Source organism: Oratosquilla oratoria, chromosome 15, assembly GCF_046742065.1.
Source record: "Oratosquilla oratoria isolate Oo_2021 chromosome 15, ASM4674206v1, whole genome shotgun sequence".
Taxonomy (NCBI): domain Eukaryota; kingdom Metazoa; phylum Arthropoda; class Malacostraca; order Stomatopoda; family Squillidae; genus Oratosquilla; species Oratosquilla oratoria.
This window is the reverse complement of record NC_134791.1, coordinates 7,986,477-8,006,152: the sequence shown is the minus strand read 5'-3', so window position 1 is coordinate 8,006,152 and position 19,676 is coordinate 7,986,477. Positions and strand designations below refer to the sequence as shown.

At 39.5% G+C, this 19,676-nt stretch overlaps 1 protein-coding gene across 2 annotated transcripts; it reads left to right on the top strand.

Moving 5' to 3' along the window:
* The first annotated feature begins 2,492 nt into the window (after nt 1–2,492).
* Arp5 (Actin-related protein 5) lies at nt 2,493–19,220 on the top strand. Of its 2 annotated transcripts, XM_076198525.1 has the most exons (13): nt 2,501–2,525; nt 2,669–2,756; nt 3,490–3,603; nt 4,967–5,073; nt 6,587–6,800; nt 7,205–7,488; nt 9,714–9,929; nt 12,193–12,411; nt 13,391–13,660; nt 16,080–16,235; nt 17,106–17,342; nt 18,556–18,676; nt 19,050–19,220. In XM_076198525.1, the coding sequence occupies exons 2-13, from the start codon at nt 2,753–2,755 to the stop codon at nt 19,163–19,165; spliced, it is 2,058 nt and encodes a 685-aa protein (XP_076054640.1). In that variant the 5' UTR covers nt 2,501–2,525; nt 2,669–2,752; the 3' UTR covers nt 19,166–19,220. The 2 variants fall into 2 exon arrangements, with proteins under 2 accessions (XP_076054639.1, XP_076054640.1); XM_076198524.1 differs by having other exon boundaries at nt 2,493–2,756; nt 3,487–3,603.
* Nucleotides 19,221–19,676: the final 456 nt, after the last annotated feature.

The window sequence follows — 19,676 nt, the reverse complement described above, 5'->3', positions numbered from 1 at the left end:
AAGAAAGAAATATATAAGAATAAAAAAAAAAAATGTATCACAATAATGGTGCTGCAGAAATAACGAGGCCGGTCAATATTTACTACATACTTTTTCACATACAGAGATCTGAAAATCAGTAATTACCCCCCCCATTCTCCGACTTCTACCCCTAATCCGCTTGCACCACAAAGAACCACCTTAAACGAATATAGACATGAGTCCAACATTTCATCCTAGAGAAATCTACAAAAAGTCCGAACCCTAAGACTGAAGCCGACTGCTGCAGAGCAGTGGGTTTCCAGTCCATGATACGCAAGACAACAATTAATATCATTCTATATCTATAACTCATTTAGAAAAATATCAAGGCTCTCTTCTTATTCACAATCTCTATTTTTTTTTTTTTTTGGGGGGGGGGGGGAGTCTTACATAATTACCCCCCCCCAAATACAACTGAATGATAGGGGGGGGATTACAAACAATATTTTCACAAAATCCAAGTATTAGGGCTTGGGGTGTTGGGAGATTTGATCTCCAATCTTGAATATTTATTTTCTAAACAGTCCCCCACAGCCTATTTGTGCCTTTCATATATAATACAGCTAGGCCTAATTAAATTCATTGATACAACTTTTCAAGCCTGGAGCATGATAAAATATATTCAAGAATACTAAAGAAAACAACATAGAAAACTTCCATAGTCCTCAAAAACATTGGCTTAAAAGCAAAAAAAAAAAAAAAATCTATATTTCCCCACAGATATTAGAAATAGATTACTCCCTTGTAATACAATATAATAAAAGTCCTTAAATCATAGTTCTAGTTTATTCCTGTATGCCTAATCTCCTTGCCTGCCATTTTGTCAGGAATTATGCCATTAATCCTTTGCCTTTACATTCTTGACATGCACTCAACTTACATATTGCACTTTCTTTACCTTCATGATAACAGTGATAAAACATGGTCTGGTAATTGTACGTACTGACAGAAATACGAGGAAAGTACCTCAGGCCTCATAATCAATTAGCATTGATATACGTCTGCAATGCCGATGAAAATTAGTTCCACTGAGCCTAATGAACTGGGATTTTGTTTTCTTTCGGTATCCTAATGTTTACATAAAAACTCAACATGTCGAATGAATTACTGACAAATATTGAAAAGTTTCATTCTTTAAGGAAGAAAGCAATCGCATAAATAATAATTTATATATACAAATGAACATAATTAAATAATCTACAACATAACAAATTGTAGTAATGCATTACTAATTCTAGCTATGACAGAAGTGCCTAATTTCATTTCTCTAACCTAACTCTTGTCAAATGTGTGTTTATTTTTGTCTATTCTTTTTATTACAAAATATGTCATCATTTCTTGTATATGTTGTGGTACATAAATAATATATTTTAGTGGAATAATATCTACATTTACTCCTGTAGGATCACACTGTCAATGTGCAATCTGGTACATGTGTATATATTCTATATATTTTTATATAAAAAATAATGTTTGTGTTGTATGGGGTTATATTCTGTATGTTCCTTAATTTTCCTAAATTGATTCTTTATCATCATGTCATATCTGAGAAGGCCTGTTGGAAATATATTGATAACGATTAAGTAATTTTGCGATTCATGAGTGGATAAATGAATATGGACATTGCTCTGTCAAATGACAGCTAACGTAGGAACGCCCAGCAACCACCGACTCTTGTAAGATGCATCGACAAACTGAAGCAGGCTTGCTCACCTAGATCATCCATTGCATCCAGAAGTCAACAATGCGCCTTTATTCAGAAATTCAAAGGTCTTGAATGTCACGTTATGATATAGTCCTCGTAGTCAATTCTATGTTCAATTATTTTCGGATTTTTTTATATTAATCACATCAAGAAACAATCGAACTACCCAAATATGGCGGAAAACTGGCAGGGTTCCAGTTCATTTGCTTGTTTACTTGTTTCACGTCATGGTTGGATAGCAGTTGATACTAAGAAATAGCTATGATTTGATTACGCAAAAGTCCTACATTTCACGTTTTCCTGCCGACTGGTATCTTCTATCTCTGATATGTAATCACTTAAGAACTGTTATCATCTGCGTACATTGTTATTCTTTTGTTACATGTAAACATTGTCAAGCCTAAATTCACCAAAATCTAAAATAGTTGGAATTTTTTGTTTTATCCTAGTGACGTTGATAATTGTTCATAATCTTAAGTTATTTTCTTTCTCTTTTAAATTTATAAAAATTAATTTGTGTCCTAAGGAATCGTTGATCACTATGTTTGCAAAAATTAAGATAAATGGCCACAGTTCATATGATCATTTATCATTTCCTTGCTTATAAACACTTGATAAACTCCATATGTAAAAGAATGGTTAAACTTAGAATATATTAAACCAGTCTTTATTATACATTATGTTGTATTTAGAGTTATTTACTATTTGGTAACTTAAACAAAAATTATGAACTTGCCTGTGTGATTCCCAACATGGCTTTGGTTTAAATAACTTCAAAACAAACAACAACAGATAGCGAGTGGGTAGATCATGTAATTGGGGGTATTGTATCTCAATTAACATTACTTGGATAATTATAAAAGAAGAGTTCCAGGACCGTAACAGAGGCTACATAAAGAAATCAATCTGAAGAAAGTTTGAAATATATTTTCCAACTTACAGAACATCAAGCCAGGAAGCCGATGCTTGGGTGATTCCCAAACCAGGATTATCGGCTCAAAACAAGACGATGACAAGTTGAAAAAAATGGGTACATGATTTAGATTTTTATGTCAGGAACTCTAGACTCTATTTTCTTCTTAAGCTGTATTAGATACATTGCTTGTTTTGATACTAGGTTGTACACTCCAGTGAAACTCATGCAAATATTTTAAGAACCACAACTGCTTGAAAATTTCATAAATATATCATGATTATTACACCGTACACTGGTGGGGAGTGTAAAATATGCCTTATTAACATCTTATAACTCAGTTCAAGTGAACTATCATTGTTTATCATAAGATGATAAGGTTAAGCTCATCCGTAGAGACTGGAGTCCCCAATATAATAAGTTCATATTTTGTTTTATAACAGAAAATCAGACAATATTGACAAGGTTGATGATTAATCTAAATATATTTATTGGTCATTTGATTGCATTGGATTTCCTGTAGGATAGTAGGAGACATGCAGCCTCAGGATATTATTATAATATCCTGAGGCTGCATGTCATTCCATCTAGTGTTCTACTATATAATAATTATATAGTAGAACTTTAGATGGAATGATAGTTCTAGTAATGAAGGTGCATTAAATCACTCCAGAGAGACCCTCAAAGTCGCTTCCTTGAATAATATATTGGCTGAACAGGTGGCCATTGTCAATATTATTGAGACAGCAGTTCTTTTACAAAAGAGAATTGGAGTACCAGTAATCAATTAATTTTTTCTCAAGAATCTACAAAATGGTTGAATTTCCTAATGCCCTTTCATGTTAAGCAGAGTCGGATGAAGAGACGATTCCTGTGTACACACTCAAGGATGTAAGGCCCGTTGCTGATCCCATCTTCGATTACTCGCCTTCATTTCACGGTGTACCTCTTATCATAGATAATGGTAAGTTTTAAATTGATTAGTAGACAAAAAACCCATTATAAGAGAGAGGAAATAAGTCATGTAATAGAATTTAGAATTTTTTTTTTTTTTTTTTTACATTTAGTTCATGTTTACAAATGTATTATTACTATATTGTTCCCCTGTATGTTCACTTATGTATGATGAACTATAGTGTGGAGAAGTATTCCAGTATAACCCACAATTAGGGTCGACTATTTATACAATACAGTATAGCTTACTATGTTTTTTGTCCAAAACACTGTTCTGGATTTTCACGAGGAACCTGGAACCAAGTTGACCCCATTGTACTAGGCAGTACCTTTTTCATTCATTCTAGCTGCCACCTGTATTGTATTTATCTCAGGCACTCCCTTGATAGTGAAAAGGTTGGAGCTAATATTATATATATATATATATATATATATATATATGTGCATATATATGTATATGTATATATGTATTATATATATATATATATATATATACTGTATATATATATATATATATATAATATATATATATATATATAGTATATATATATATATATATATATATATATACTGTATATATATATATATATTTTTTTTTTTCTTCAAGATAGCACTTTTTTTCTTTTTCTGATGATGATGATATGGTTTAATGTCACAAACTCCCCCCTATCAGGAGGCTAGGATGCTGCCCCCTACAGAGGACGTTGTAGTGATGAATTTAATGAACCATGCCCTTGGTTTAACTTTGCCGGTGGCAGGGTTCAAACTGCCATTCCCTCAACCCTCACCACAAATAATGATGCCCTAAGCTGCTTCGCCAGTAAGCTGCAGGTTATTCTTTTCATCTCTGTGCCATCCCAACAGTAATACATATATACCAAAAGGCTTTTTCCCCCTTATAAGAGGGGTAGCCCTGCTAAAACATCTCGTCCATCCCATCTTAGTGCCTCGTGATTGAAGAGTCGTCCCTGTATCCCACTGCATCACTTGGGTCAAAGGCAGAGTGGCCAGATGCTGCACTTCTGTAACAACAGCCCCACAGTAACAGAACAATTCACTGGGGATATGTTTATGTAGATACTGTCAAACCTCACCATGCACGAAATTCACGTTTGCACGAATAGGTGAAATATCCTAGCATTTGCCAAACATGACCATGATTCACAATAGCATGATTTGAATAGCCTGCTGGGTCGGAACCTAACCTGTTTTTTCCCACAAGATTGGTTATTCGCCAACACAAATTTCGTCCCGCATGACGGGCTACGGAACCAAATGCTCATGTTGGGTGAGGTCTGACTGTATTATTATTATTATTATTATTTATTATTATTTTATTATTATTATTTATTTTATTTATTTGTTTTTTTCAGGTTCTTATAACTGCCGTATTGGTTGGGCAACAGATTCAGAACCAAGACTGGTGTACAAGAATTTTTATGCTAAACATCGAAAGGACAGAGGAAAAAAACTTGCTCCTGTAAGAACATGTATATATATATTTTTAGTTTAGTACTATTCTGGTTATGTATATATATATATATATAAATATATATATATATATATATGTATATATATAATATGTATGCATACATACACCCATACACACACACACACACACACACACACACACACACACACACACACACACACACACACACACGGCTCGGTGGCGGATTGGTAAAGCACTGGCCTCACAAGCCAGAGAACCGAGGTTCGATTCCCCGGTCGGGCGGAGATAAGTTGGGTTTGTCTCCTTTCACGTGTAGCCCCTGTTCACCTTGCAGCGTTTAGGTACTAGATGTTAGTCAAGGAGTTGTGACATTACTGTCCTGGGTTGTGGTGTGTGAGTGGTCTCAGACCTACCCAGAGATCGGCTAATAATGAGCTTTGAGCTCACTGCCGTAGGGTGGTGTCTGGCTGTCTCGAAAAGAGGCTGCAGCAGATCCGAGGTGAATACACACACACACACACACACACACACACACACACACACACACACCAAAAGGTTCTTTTCCTCATATAAGGGAGTTAGCCAGCCAAGGCCAACCCTTCTGATTATATGTTTTTAATATTTACATCATGAATGATATTTTGACACAGCCAGAAGGGGGTCACTGATTAAGTGAATCAGTTGTGCTGTTGATGAACTTTCACTTGGCACATTGCTTCTGACCCAGGGGCAGTGGGCAGGATACAGGGATGACCCGTCATCCACGAGGAGCTAAGATGAGAGGGGGGAAAGGGAGGTGGAGGGGAGTGGAATGGGTGGGAGTATGTACGTGCCTTTGAGTTGGCTACCTCCCTTATAAGGGGGAAAAATCTCTTGGTATATAGATAGTGTGTACATGCATGGATTTACACACATTCAATCCTGCACACACAACTGTGATTCAAGTGTACTTTTTTCTCCATTAGAATCTTAAGTGGTTGGCTATATAACCATTGAAAAGATTATCTACTTTCAAAAACATTTCTATAGTTCAGTACAGACAGTTTGAGTTGAATTTTGGTCTTGTTTGAAGAAGGATAGTCACTGTCATTTTAATATGTTTGCTGTTACTAACTCATTACAAAGTTTCATCAAACTTTGGTGTTATTATGGTTAATGTGAGATGAATTCATTCATACATATACAAACCAAGGGCTTTTTCCTCCTTACAAGGGAGGTAGCCAAAGTCAAAAGGCATAAATCCACTCCCACCCATTCCATCCCCACATACTCCACTTCCATTCACCACCCCTCCCTCCCTCCCTCCCTCCCTCTTTTCTTGACTCCTCCACTCACCCCTATCTCCTGCCTTCTCCATTCCTTGCTCAACAGACATTCCCCTCTTGCTCAAAGCCCCTTTTACCCCATCCATCCATCTCATCCTTGGTCATCACCTCATGTTCACTCCACCCACCTCTGCCCTCCATACCTCTTCAACCAACCTTTCTTTACACATTCTTTCCATGTGTTCAAACCATCCCATTGTCTGTGTTAATTTCAGGAAACTGAGATACTCGTGGCCAATGACCTGACAAATATCGAAGCTGTAAGATTTCAGCTGAAGTCTCCTCATGATGAGAATGTGGTGACTCACTATGAAGCTCAGGAGATCATGTTCGACTATGCTTTCACTCATCTGGGCATTGACACGACGAGAGTAGATCATCCCATTGTTCTGACGGAACCACTGTGCAACCCAAACTATTCCAGACAGTGTAAGTTTGCCTGATATTAAATTAATAGATAAAGAAATATTTTTTTTTTTTTACATTTGTGTGATGGTTAGTGAGCAAAAGAAAAGATTAATTCTCTGTTTGGTCAATGTTTAGCAAATAAAGAAAATAGACATTTGGGCTAAATGAAGAAAATATTTTGGTGTTGGTATGTTTGATATTAAGTAGATGAAATTGATTGTCGTTAGACTTCACAAGCAAAAGGATGTTGCATTGTTTGCTTATGTTTATTAAGAAAAATGCCGTTTGGGTTTGATTGATTTTAAGTAAATAAAGGTTATTGTCATTTGTTTCATCAAAATAATGGCTTTATTTTACTCCATGAATGGACCTTGTGATATTATTGTATTTATTTATTTATTTATGTTGTCTTTCTTTTTCTTCAGTGATGTCGGAGCTCTTGTTTGAATGCTATGGCATATCAAATCTGACGTACTGCATTGACGGGTTGCTCAGCTACCACCTCAACTGTCCAACAACCCCAGATGGATTGTTGATCAACATAGGCAATTGCACGACCCACGTTGCTCCAATACTGGATGGTTGTGTCGACTCTGTTAATTGTAGACGGATACGAATAGGCGGCTTGCACTTGACACGGTTCTTGTGGCGATGGATGCAGTTGAAGTATCCGCAGCATCTGAATGCGATCACGCTCTCCAGAGCAGAGGTGGGTGTCCTCTCTCCTTTCTTATTGGTACCTCCCATTGTACAGAGGACAGAAGACAGGGGTGAATGGAGAATGGTTGTATATGGATAATGTTGTGGTGCATGAGGTGGAATGGGTGGGGGGGGATGGGGGGTGAGGTAGTGTGTGTGAACAAGGTTTGACGCAGCGCAAGGGGATTTCTCCCCGTCTTCTCCTTTTGTGCATGGGGGGACGGAGAGTGGGGGTCGCCGATTTAATGAAGCGGCCTTGCTGTGGATGTGCTGTGACTTGCGACACTGCCTCTGACCCAGGGCAGTGGACAAGGTGCAGGGATGACCCGTCATCCAGGAGGTACTAAGATAAGAGGGAGGGTGGAGGGGAGTGGAGTGTCTTTAGGGATGGAATGGGAGGGAATGATTTTATGCCTTTTTCTTTTTGGCTACCTCCCTTGTAAGGGGGAAAAAGCCTTAGTCTATGTATGTATGTATGTACCTCCCATTGTAAGGGGGAAAAAGCCCTTGGTATATGTATGTATCTTCTGATTAAAGATGGGAGGGCTTTAAGGTCATGGAAGTATATTAAGAAAGACCACATGTCAAAAAGAAATAGTTTTCCATCTAGATGTATAACTATGTGGAATAGCTTAGAAGGTGATATAGCCCAAACTCAAACAATACATGAGTTAAAATCTAAATATACATACATATACATACAAATACCAAAGGCTTTTTCCCCCTTACACAGGGGGTAGCCAAAAAGAAAAAGGCATAGAAATCACTCCCACCCATTTCATTTCCCATATATTCCACTCCCCTCCACCCTCCTCCCTCCCTCCCATCTTGGCACCTCCTGGATGACATATTTAGATTCATATCTAAATATGATAACTAGAAATCAAAGATATAGATTAAGTTGGAACTGTACATGAATTTGGGTCTAGGTACATTAGAAAATTAGAGAATAGGAGACGGAACTCAAAGAGCGTTGCTCCTTTCTTGTATACTACATTTAGGTGAATTTGTATAACAAAAGGCTTATTTCCCTTTAACCCCTTCGTTACCGACCCGTCAACGTTACGTAAACAAACGTTTCAAACCGTCCCACGAGTGGCTGGAGCCTTATGTTTGTAAACAGACACTTGCCACCCCGTGGGTAGAAATAACCCAGAAACCGAGGCCTTGAGAGCCCTCAATACACACAGCTTATAACTGTGACACGTGCATGTCACGGGGAGCAGTCTCGGTTCCTGGCGGGTGCACTCAGCCGTGACACACAAGTGTCACAAAACACACATCCGGTACTCAAGGGGTTAAGGGAACCAGTCTAGGCATTCACCCGCCCTTCGCCTGTCACATACCCATCCAGCACCCATGTGTTTTATCTTTTATCTTAACCTCTTCAATACGAGTCAAATATTCGCACGCACATCAGGTTGCCTGATGGACGATGATGCATCACAATGTGTTCATTACAAAATATTAACCCCTTCGATACGATGACGCCTACGTAGGCGTCATGAGGAGCAAGTGGGTACGTGAAGATGCCAATGTCGGTGTCTTGATTATATATATTGTAGTTGTACCTGCGTGACCCCCATACTCTGTAAACTGGCTTCATCATATTTTCTATGGTTATCAAAATTCACGGGTGAAAGAGAACGAGCAATACAGTGGTAACTTTATTTTTTATAATGCGAGTATTATGACGCAACATCGCACGTCTGGCAGCTAATGCTGCCCGCGAGATTTTGGCCCATATTGAAGGGGTTAAGTTACTGCTTTTATACTTGTTTTCTTTCACCCTGAATAAATATAACATCACAGAAAATGTGATCAAGCCTGTTCACAGAATATGGGGGTCAGCTAAAACTACAAAATAAATATAATCAGGAAGCCGACATTGTTATCCTCGTATACCCCACTCACAGCTCATGACAACTCCTTGTTAATGAAAGACCATCCCTGCCCACTGTCTGGAGATAGCAAGGATGATGACACACATATACCAAAGGCTTTTTTCCCCCTTATAAAGGAGGTAGCAAAAAAACAAAGGCATAAAAACCACTCCCACCCATTCATGGCACACATGACGGACTTAGTTCTAGTTAATGTCAAACAATTTAATTGAACTTTAGGAACATCACTGTATTGAAAGATTTAAATTAATTTTTATTTATTTATTAATCTTTTCTTATGTACAGATTCATTGTATTATAACTAACATTGGTTTTGTTTGATTTCTTTCAGGAGCTTCTTCACACCCATGTTTATATAGCTGAAGATTACATGGATACAATTTCAAAGTGGTCTCATCCAAATTACTACGAAAAACACGTTAGAAAAATCCAGCTGCCTTTCAGCGCTCAGCCCGTCAGCACCGTGTCCGTGGAACAGCAAAAGGAGAGGAGAAAAGAGGCAGCCAGACGTCTGGTGGAGCTTAATGCCAAAAAGAGGGAGGAGAAGGTATGTATGTCTTCATATTTACAATTTAGCCTTTCTGTACAAAGCCCTCTGTGAGGGGCACCATCCGAGCCTTCTGATAGGGAGGAGTTTGTGACGTTAAACCATATCAAATCATGTACATACATACACAGAGCTAGGCATGTTTCCTGGTGCGTTCCGCTTTAGTTTGGCTGCAGTTAGCGCTCCCAAATTATTAACCCCTTCCATACGGTGCCGCACACGTAGGCGTCATGGACTTAGATCTCGGTGGCAGCAGCCAATGCCAGCCGTACGACGTGTCGTAATAATACTCGCATCATAAAATATAGTCACCGCTTATATCGATCGTTCTCTCTTCACCCGTGAATTTTGATAACCATAGAAAATGCGATTACAAAAGAATTAGAAAGAATGTCATTATGGAGGGGCGACTACAATAAATATAATCAAGACGCCGATATGGCAGCCTCGCGAATACACTCGCTCCCCATGACGCCTACGTGTGCGGCACCGTATGGAAGGGGTTAAAGGTTAAGAGACAAGTTCATTCTGAAATAAAAGTCTGGTAGGCCACATGCTATACCAAAGAAAAACGTCATATGCCACATCCAAAAGGTAGGCCACGTACTATACCAGCACCTATATTGCTTTAATAGTTTGGGAGCACTAACAGTGGCCAAACTAAAGTGGAACACACTAAGGAATATACCGAGGAATGCGCCCAGCTCTGTACATACATATACCTGGGCCTTTTCTCCCTTACAAGGGAGGTAGCCAAAGTCAAAAGGCATAAATCCACTCCCATCCATTTCATCCCCACCCATTCCATCCCCATCCACCTCCCTCCCTCCCTCCCTCTCATCTTGGCTCCTCCTGGATGACAGGTCATCATTGTGTAAGGTCACAAGGACCTTATAGCCTTTCTGTAGATCTTGAAAATTAGGAGCTAAGATGAGAGGGAGGGAAGGGGTGGTGGATGGGAGTGGAATAGATGAGAGTAGGTATGTACCTTTTGATTTGGCTACCTCCTTTATAAGGGGGAAAAAGGTTTTGTTATATAGATAGGTAGTTTTACCTAAAACCAGACAATTTTATTCAGCGGAAATGAAAGACAGCAGAGTCTCAGTCAAGCAGGACCCAATATTGTCCTGAATTGACTTCTCAGCAAAATAAAATAATTTGTCATCAGTGAGAACAATACCTTCAGAGGGCATCATTAAGTCAGAGGAGTTGGGATTAACTTCTTCAATATGAGTCAAATACTCACACGCACATTAGGTTGCCTGATATATGATGATGCATCACAATATATGCATTATAGAATGTAAAGTTACAGCTGTTATACTCATCCCCTTTCACCCAGAATGTTAATAACCACAGAAAATACGATTGAGCCTGTTCACAGAATACAGGGGTCACTCAGCTACAACCACAAAATAAATATAATCAAGGCTCCAGCATCTTCCTATACTCATTCGCACCTCATGATGCCTACGTAGGCATTGTCATAGTCTAAGGGTTAAGGTTTTTGAACATGAGGTGTTTAATCCATCAGTCCATTGCCCCAGGTCTCTTCTGTAGAAAATCAACTGCTCCCAGGTAACTAGCTGCGGCTTTTGGGTGGGCATGCAAGTCATTCAATGAAGAGATGATGTGCTGTTGTCTAGTGATTGTTAGTGTGATTCACCATGGTTTTAGATCATGTGTTGGGCTCATGATCTATGGCTATTACCCTCCTGGATGAGAGTTCAGAGCTCATATATGACCAATGTATGGGTAATGCTGTGACCTTAAACACACACACACAAACATGCACACCCAACTCCCTGCCCATGAGAGTTAGAGTAACAGTTCACAGCACAATGATACTGAAATTATCTCTGCCCTGGGTGGGATTTGAACTCAGACTGCTGAGGTAGCAGTTGCAAACACTATCACTATGCCATCAAGCTTTGGTGTTTTGTTTCTTCAGTGTATTGGTTATATCTAAATCAGCCAGCATGTCATCCTGACCTCCACAAGGAGGTGAAGTGCTTAGCTACAACCGAAATCGTCAGCTTTGCTGTATGTGCTCATTCTGCTGGGCCAAATAGTCAACAGAGTTTTTTATTTTCAATTCAGGCCCGTGATATGCGAGGGAAGAATGAATGCAACACATTGTATGGCACATATTCGTATTTCAAAAGACTGATTCTGTTCTTTCTGTAGCAGCACAAGATTGTCCGTAAGGACAGAACCAATGATGAAATACGGTTCATAACAATGACAAAACTCCTTTTTGCAGCTCATGGAAGACGAGGCGGAGTTGGGCAAACTCCTCGAGTTGGAAGAGGCCATGGAGGAGTTTACGCCTGACGAACCCGAATACCAGCATGCTCTGGATGAGGCCTGTGTTGCAAGTGTGGAAGAACTGACCAAGAAGATTCAGCAGCTCCAGCAACGTATCGACAGGACGAAACAGAAGATCCTGCAGGCGGCCACCGCTCAGGAACAAGAGGAAGAGGTGAGATGTGGTACTTGAAGGAACTTGTAAGTTTTAGGTCCTTGTGGGCTCACTGTAGGACCACTGGGCTATCCCTTAGGGCAAAAGTTCTTCACCTTTTTTAGTATCTGTACCCTTTAAGGCATGTCAGAATTTTCTCAGTCTTCCCCCCATTTGTCAAAATTTGATATAAAGCAAACAAAAATTCATACTCCCTTGTCAAAATATAATGTTACTAGATAAAAAAATTACATGGATCAGTGATGGACATCTAGCTGAGAAACTTGATTTATTCAATTACTGAAGCAAAACAATACAATTAGGAAAAAATATTTTGTATTTCTACGAGGTACAGGTACCCCCAGGTTAAGAGCCACTGTTGTAGAGGATGGTACAGCCCCTGTACCTCACCATGCTGGTTTAATCCAGCTTGGTAAAGTTGTTTACATGGTGTGAGGTACTTGTTGAATGTCGCTCACTGGAATGGCTGTGACTCGAGAGGACATTAATTCTTGTAGTAGAAATAAATGAAGTTTATATAAGAATAAGAATGTAAATAGAAGAATAAACGAAATATAAGAATATTATAAATAAAACATAAGAATATAAACATGAATATAGATAAAAACACAACCTAGGTGCCATCACCTTGCAATGATTAGAAGATATTAAGACATTATTGTTTTTGTTTTGCTATTTATGATTTAAACTTCAGAATGTTTTCTGTAAGGAGGTAACTGACCTAGCCCTCTTTTATTGGGAGTTGTTGACACTAAATTAAATCACTATTAAAAACAACTATTAAAAGACACTATTATTGAAAAATATCAAATGAAATCTAAATGTATGGATTGTATCTGGGCATTGTCATTAGTTGTATAACATATGCTAGCAGTGGTATAGTTTTCTGATTGGTTTGTGATTTGTTAAAAAGGTGTATCTGTATACACTTTTTCATTGTTTATTTTTCTATTTTTTTCTTTTTCTTTTTTTCAATCAGGAGCCAAAACCAAAAAAAATATGTGATCGCCTGGACCCGAAACAGAAGGCCGATTTCGAAAAATGGATCACTGGAGTTAAGCAACAATGGAGAGAAATTCAGGAGAGGAGATCAGCACGTCGACTTCGCAGACAGGAAATGGCCAAGCGGAGAACAGCAGCATCACAGGAGAGGATGCGTATCATCTCACAGCTTGCTCGGCGTGAAAAGAAAGATGACAATTTTGGAATGAGGGATGAAGATTGGGATGTGTACAAAGCCATTAATAAGGTAATTTTTATGTATTCGTGACATGTCGTAGTAACCTTTTCGGTAATAAACTAGTTAAATCTATTTTGGTTAACACCTGCTCTGGGGCAAACATTTACACCCATCCTTGATTTAACGGGAAAAAGGGATGGCCATCAATCCAATGAATATAATAAACTCAATATATTAAATGTAAAATAATATCACATTTAACAAGGATTGTAAAGGTAGGTTCTTGATATGCTGTGATCATTTTGTGGGTGACTCGGAAATTTATTCCGAGTCACTGGATTTTGTCCATTGCCTCAGAAATCATTTGAATGGGGGACTGTTAAATCAATGGAAATTATATGAGTATTCTGGCCATAACTAGGCTGTTTTACATGGTTGTGTGACCCTATTGTCCGTCAAGGGGTTTTGATATTGTAATCAAAACACAGTACAATGCAATGCAATATTTTGCATGAGCCCAAGTGGGCAATCGGTCTTCTCTTCTTAATTCCAGCAACATGAGCCACTAACTCCAAGGACTAACCAAAAACAACAACAACAACAACAACAACAGTGATCATGAGAGCACATCAACATGTATCTCAGTTGCCACCAATTACATTTTCTTCCCTCCTTAGCTTCTTCCCTCCTTCTCTTAGTCCCTCACTCCACCCTTTATTATGAAACTTCCTTTCGTTATTACTTAATCCCCTGTGAAGATTTTCTTTTAATTTATATTGTGTTTGCTTATGCAAGAGAGTAACTCCTTTTTTACCAAGAAAGCTAAAAACATGTTAGCCAGAGGAGAGTATATGCATACATATGTACATATATATATATATATGTCATTCCATATTTAGTATTAACACTCTTTAAGCACTTTATAATCATTCACTTTTTTCTAGAAATGTTTCGTAAGTACTGTAATTCTTCCCATATCTGAACTGCCATTATATGAACAGTTTTATCCGAACATGATTTATGCGCATTGAAAAACTTGGCACTAGAGTGGCTGAGTATTAACATTCTTTAAGCACTTTATAATCATTCACCTTTTTCTAGAAATGTTTTGTAAGTACTGTAATTCCTCCCATATCTGAACTGCCATTATATGAACAGCATTATCCGAATATGATTTATGTGCATTGAAAATTGAGGAGGGATTGAGGAAGTTGGTGGCAGAGTTTGGGAGAGTATGTGACAGAAGAAAGCTAAAGATAAATGTGGGTAAAAGTAAGGTGATGAGATGTACAAGGGGTGAAAGTGGCAGTAGACTGGAAGTGAGCATTAAGGGAGAGCAACTGGAGGAAGTGAATAGTTTTAGATACTTGGGTACAAATGTGGCAGGAAAAGGTGGAGGTAGAATGTAGATTGAGAGAAGCGAGTAAATGCCTTGGTGGATTAAAGAGTGTAATGAGGAATAGACATTTGGGAATGGATGCTAAGAGGAGACTGTATGAAGGAGTGATTGTGCCAGCAGCACTGTATAGGGCAGAAACATGGAACATAAGAGAAGAAGAGAGGAGTTTGAATGTGTTTGAGATGAGGTGTCTGAGAAGTATGATGGGGGTTACTAGGCTAGATAGAGTGAGAAATGAGGAGGTGAGGAGGAGAACAGGGGTGGAAAAGGAGCTGGGAGATAGGGTTGATGAAAGAATATTAGGATGGTTTGGACACATGGAAAGAATGAGTGAAGAAAGACTAGTAAAAGAGGTATGGAAGGCAGATGTGGAGGGAGTGAACATGAGGGGACATCCTAGGATGAGATGGATGGATGGGGTGAAGGGGGCTTTGGGGAAGAGGGGAATGTCTGTTGAGGAAGGACGGGAGAGGACAGAAGACAGGGGTGAATGGAGAATGGTTTTATATGGATGATGTTGTGATTGCATGAGGTGGAATGGGCGGGGGGATGGGGGGTGAGGTAGTATGTGTGAGCAAAATTTGACGCAGCCCGAAGGGATTTCTCCTCGTCCTCTCCTTTTATGCAATGGGGGGGACAGAGAGAGGGGGTTGCCGATTTAATGAAGCAGCCTTGCTGTGGATGTGATGTGTCTTGCGACACTGCTTCTGACCCAGGGCAGTGGACAAGGTGCAGGGATGACCCGTCATCCAGGAGGTGCTCAGATAAGAGGGAGGGTGGAGGGGTGTGGAGTGTATTCAGGGATGGAATGGGTGGAAATGATTTTATGCCTTTTCCTTTTTGGCTACCTCCCTTGTAAGGGGGAAAAAGCCTTGGTATATGTATGTATGTATGTATGTATGAAAATTGAAAAATTTAGCACTAGAGTGGCTGAGTGGAGACTAGGTGAGAGTAAGGGAGTAATTTTACCTCTCATTTCTGAATACTTCCTTAATCTGAACACCTTGTGAGCCGGTAAGTTCGGATACGGTAGGGATCACTGTACATCATATTGTTTTTGTCATATTTGAAGTTAAATTTTACCCATAGGATGGAGGAGGTTCCGACAGTGAAGAAGAAAACGAGAAGCTACAAGAACTCGAATCGGTTCTTCGGCAACACAGTCCAGAATTCCTCGGAGAACCAAATCCGAGCAAACCTGCGTCCTTGGCAGAAAATTATCAGGTGCACCTGTCCACGGAACAGGTAATATTGTCCGTCTTTATCAATTGCTGGGGGACCAACGACATGTACCTGCTTTTGGTGGTCGCACAAGATGGACATTGATGACAATGATATGATTTAATGTTACAAACTCCCCACTATTTGGAGGCTAGGACAGTGCCCCTTACAGAGGACTTTGTAGCGTGGAATTTAATGAACCATGCCCTTGGTTCAACTTCACCAGTGGCAGGATTCGAACTGCCATCCCCTTGACCTTCACTGCAAGTAATATTATGACAGAGTATGTCATGTATGTCTTAATTCAAAATGTTAGTTCAAACTATTGTGCATGAGATTGCCTCTACAGGAAGTTGACTTTATATTGCCTTAATTCTTGTTATGACCTTATGACCATCACACAAATAGCCCTTGCCCATTTTTGCTGATTTAGTATAAATTTCCTGGTGAATCAATTGGAACACAACGGATTTTATTTCATATAAACGAATGCTCGCTCTCCGAGTAGGTTAGTGTTGCTAATTGTGGTGGAGGTCAGGAGTGGAAGCAGTTCGAATCCTGACAAGTAAGCAGATTCGTAGTTAGGGCAGACTATGTTAAATCTAGGGGTGTGCTGATTAATCGGCATCGGCAAGAGTCGGCACTTTTTTGTGAATTGGCATTTTTGAGAATCGGCAATATTTTGCAGATGACAATGCCAAATCTAAAAAAATGCCGATTCTCACTGATGCCGATTCACCAAAAAGTGTCAATTCTTGCTGATGCTGATTAGTCGGCACACCCTAATAAAATTCTGTTTCAAAAAATCATTCATAAGGAAGCACTGTCCTAGCTGCCACTGAGAAAGGGAGTTCATGAAGTTGAATCAAATTAAATCAAACTGAATAATTTCAGATAAGAGTTGGAGAGCTGTTGTTTCAGCCGCATATGTACGGATTGGAACAAGGTGGTCTCGCGGCCACGATCCAGTACGTATTGGGCCTTGTGGATGCACCAACACAGCAACGTCTTGTTGATAACATCTTCATCACCGGAGGTCCTGCCAGCCTTGTGGGCCTCAAATCGAGAGTAGAGAAAGAACTCCTGGCTTGTCGACCCTTTCAGTCGAAGTTTAATGTATCAATTGCTAAGGTTAGTAAATCCGTTTAGGTCGATTTTCTCTATAACCACTTCAGTACGAGTTAAATTCTTGTGTGCAGCATCGGCTGCCATATGTAATTTGCATCACACTACTTGCATTATAAAATATAAAGTCACTGCAGTATTACTTGTTCTCTTTTACTCTGAGTAATAATAAACATAGAAAACGTGATCAAACCAGTTCACAGAATCCGTGGGAACTCATGTACAACTACAAAAAATATATATATAATCAAGATTCTGATGCCGGCATCCTTGTGTACTCACTCACACCTCATGATAGCGACATAGGCATCATTGTACCGAAGTGGTTAACCTCTTCCATACGATGATGCTTACACAACCGTCATGAGGAGCGAGTGAGTATATGAGGATGCTGGTATCGGCTTCCTGATTACGGTATATCTAATTTTGTGGTTGTAGCCGAGTGACCCTTGGATTCTGTGAACAGGCTTGTTTGCATTTCCTGTGGTTATAAACATTTTCGGTTAAAGAGAACAAGTATATGTAACTTTATATTTCATAACATGTGTATCGTGATGCATCATCGTACATCAGGCAGCTAATGTGTGCACAAGTATTTGACTTGTATTGAAGAGGTTAATCACTTTGATATGAAGACGCCTACGTAGGCGTCATGAGGCGTGAGTGGGTACACAAGGATGCCAGTGTCGACGTCTTGATTATAAACATATTTTTTGTAGTTGAACATGAGTTACCCCTAGATTCTGTGTACTGGTTTGATCACATTTTCTGTGTTTATTATTACTCAGAGTAATAGAGAACGAGTAATACAGCAGTGACTCTATTTTATAATGTGAGTAGTGTGATGCAAATTACATATGGCAGCTGATGCTGCGCACAGGAATTTGAGTCGTACTAAAGTGGTTATACAGATACATACTAAATGGTCTTCTCCCTCTTGTGAGGGGGATGGCCGAGTCAAAGCATACACCCCCGACACCCATCCTTGTGGGTGAAGGGTCATCCCTGGCCTCTGACACACCCCTCGGGTCAAAGGCAATGCAGTGAGGCACAGCACTTCCATAACAGAGCCCAACAGATAGTTTATTTACCTCCATAACTTTGTGAAAACTAATAAGAATATGAAAATAATTTAGTTTATCCATTTTATTCTATTTTATATATTTATCTTTTATTCATCTATTTATCTAACTTATTTTATTTAAATTTTTCCCCACAGAACCCACTATTGGATTCTTGGTACGGAGGAAGGAAACAGGCCTCGGTTTTGGTGGAACATGGAGTGTCTCGAGCAGATTACGAGGAACAGGGTGGGGACTGGATCAAGAGACACAGATTCGGTAAGTCGATACAAATTTCCTTCTGACATATAATTGGCGTGTTGTTGTTGTTGTTGTTGTTGTCGTTCCCTAGACTGTCTGTCCGAGCAGTCCCGTCTCCCCATGGAATGCCACAGCCGAAACTGGGTTTTCCCACAAATCCTTTATAGAGTGTATGTTGTGTTGTTTGCGTGCATGATTGTGTATAATGCAGTCTTCCATTATGTGTTGTATGGTATGGGGTGAAGTGTTACATCCTGGGCAGCTGTTCACTGGTGTGTTGACTGTGTCAGTAGGCAAATTTCCTTCTGGCATATAATTGGCGTGTTGACTGTGTCGGTAGGCACTAAATTATTAATACGTGTGGCTCAAGTTATTTCGTATTCTTATTCAGGTAACCAGTTCTGGGCTCCTTTGGTGTCGTTGACAAGCGAGTCTGCCCCAGAATCCACGGTGCCTAGTAAAGAGACGACACCAGCGCCCACCGATGTTGTCGCAAATAATAGTTGACCACTGTCTTCAGAACTTTGTATGGTAAAGAATAAATAAAAATCAATTTTCTTTTCTTTAAGTTTTACAATTTCTAATACCTTTTCCTCAACTATGCTGAATATGTATGGTAGGGGTTACTAGGCTGGTTAGAGTGAGAAATGAGGAGGTGAGGAGGAGAATGGGGGTGGAAAGGGAGTTGGGAGATAGGGTTGATGAAAGAGTATTGGGATGGTTTGGACACGTGGAAAGAACGAGTGAAGAAAGATTAGTAAAAGAGGTGTGGAAGGCAGAGGTGGAAGGAGCGAACATGAGGGGACGACCAAGGATGAGATGGATGGATGGGGTAAAAAGGGCACTGGGAAAGAGGGGAATGTCTGTTGAGGAAGGAAGGGAGTGGGTGGGGATGAAATGGGTGGGAGTGAATTTATGTCTTTGATTTTGGCTACCTCCCTTGTAAGGGGGGAAAAGCCCTTGGTATATGTATGTATGAGTATGTTTTGTTGCACTGCTTCTGACCCGAGCAGTGTGG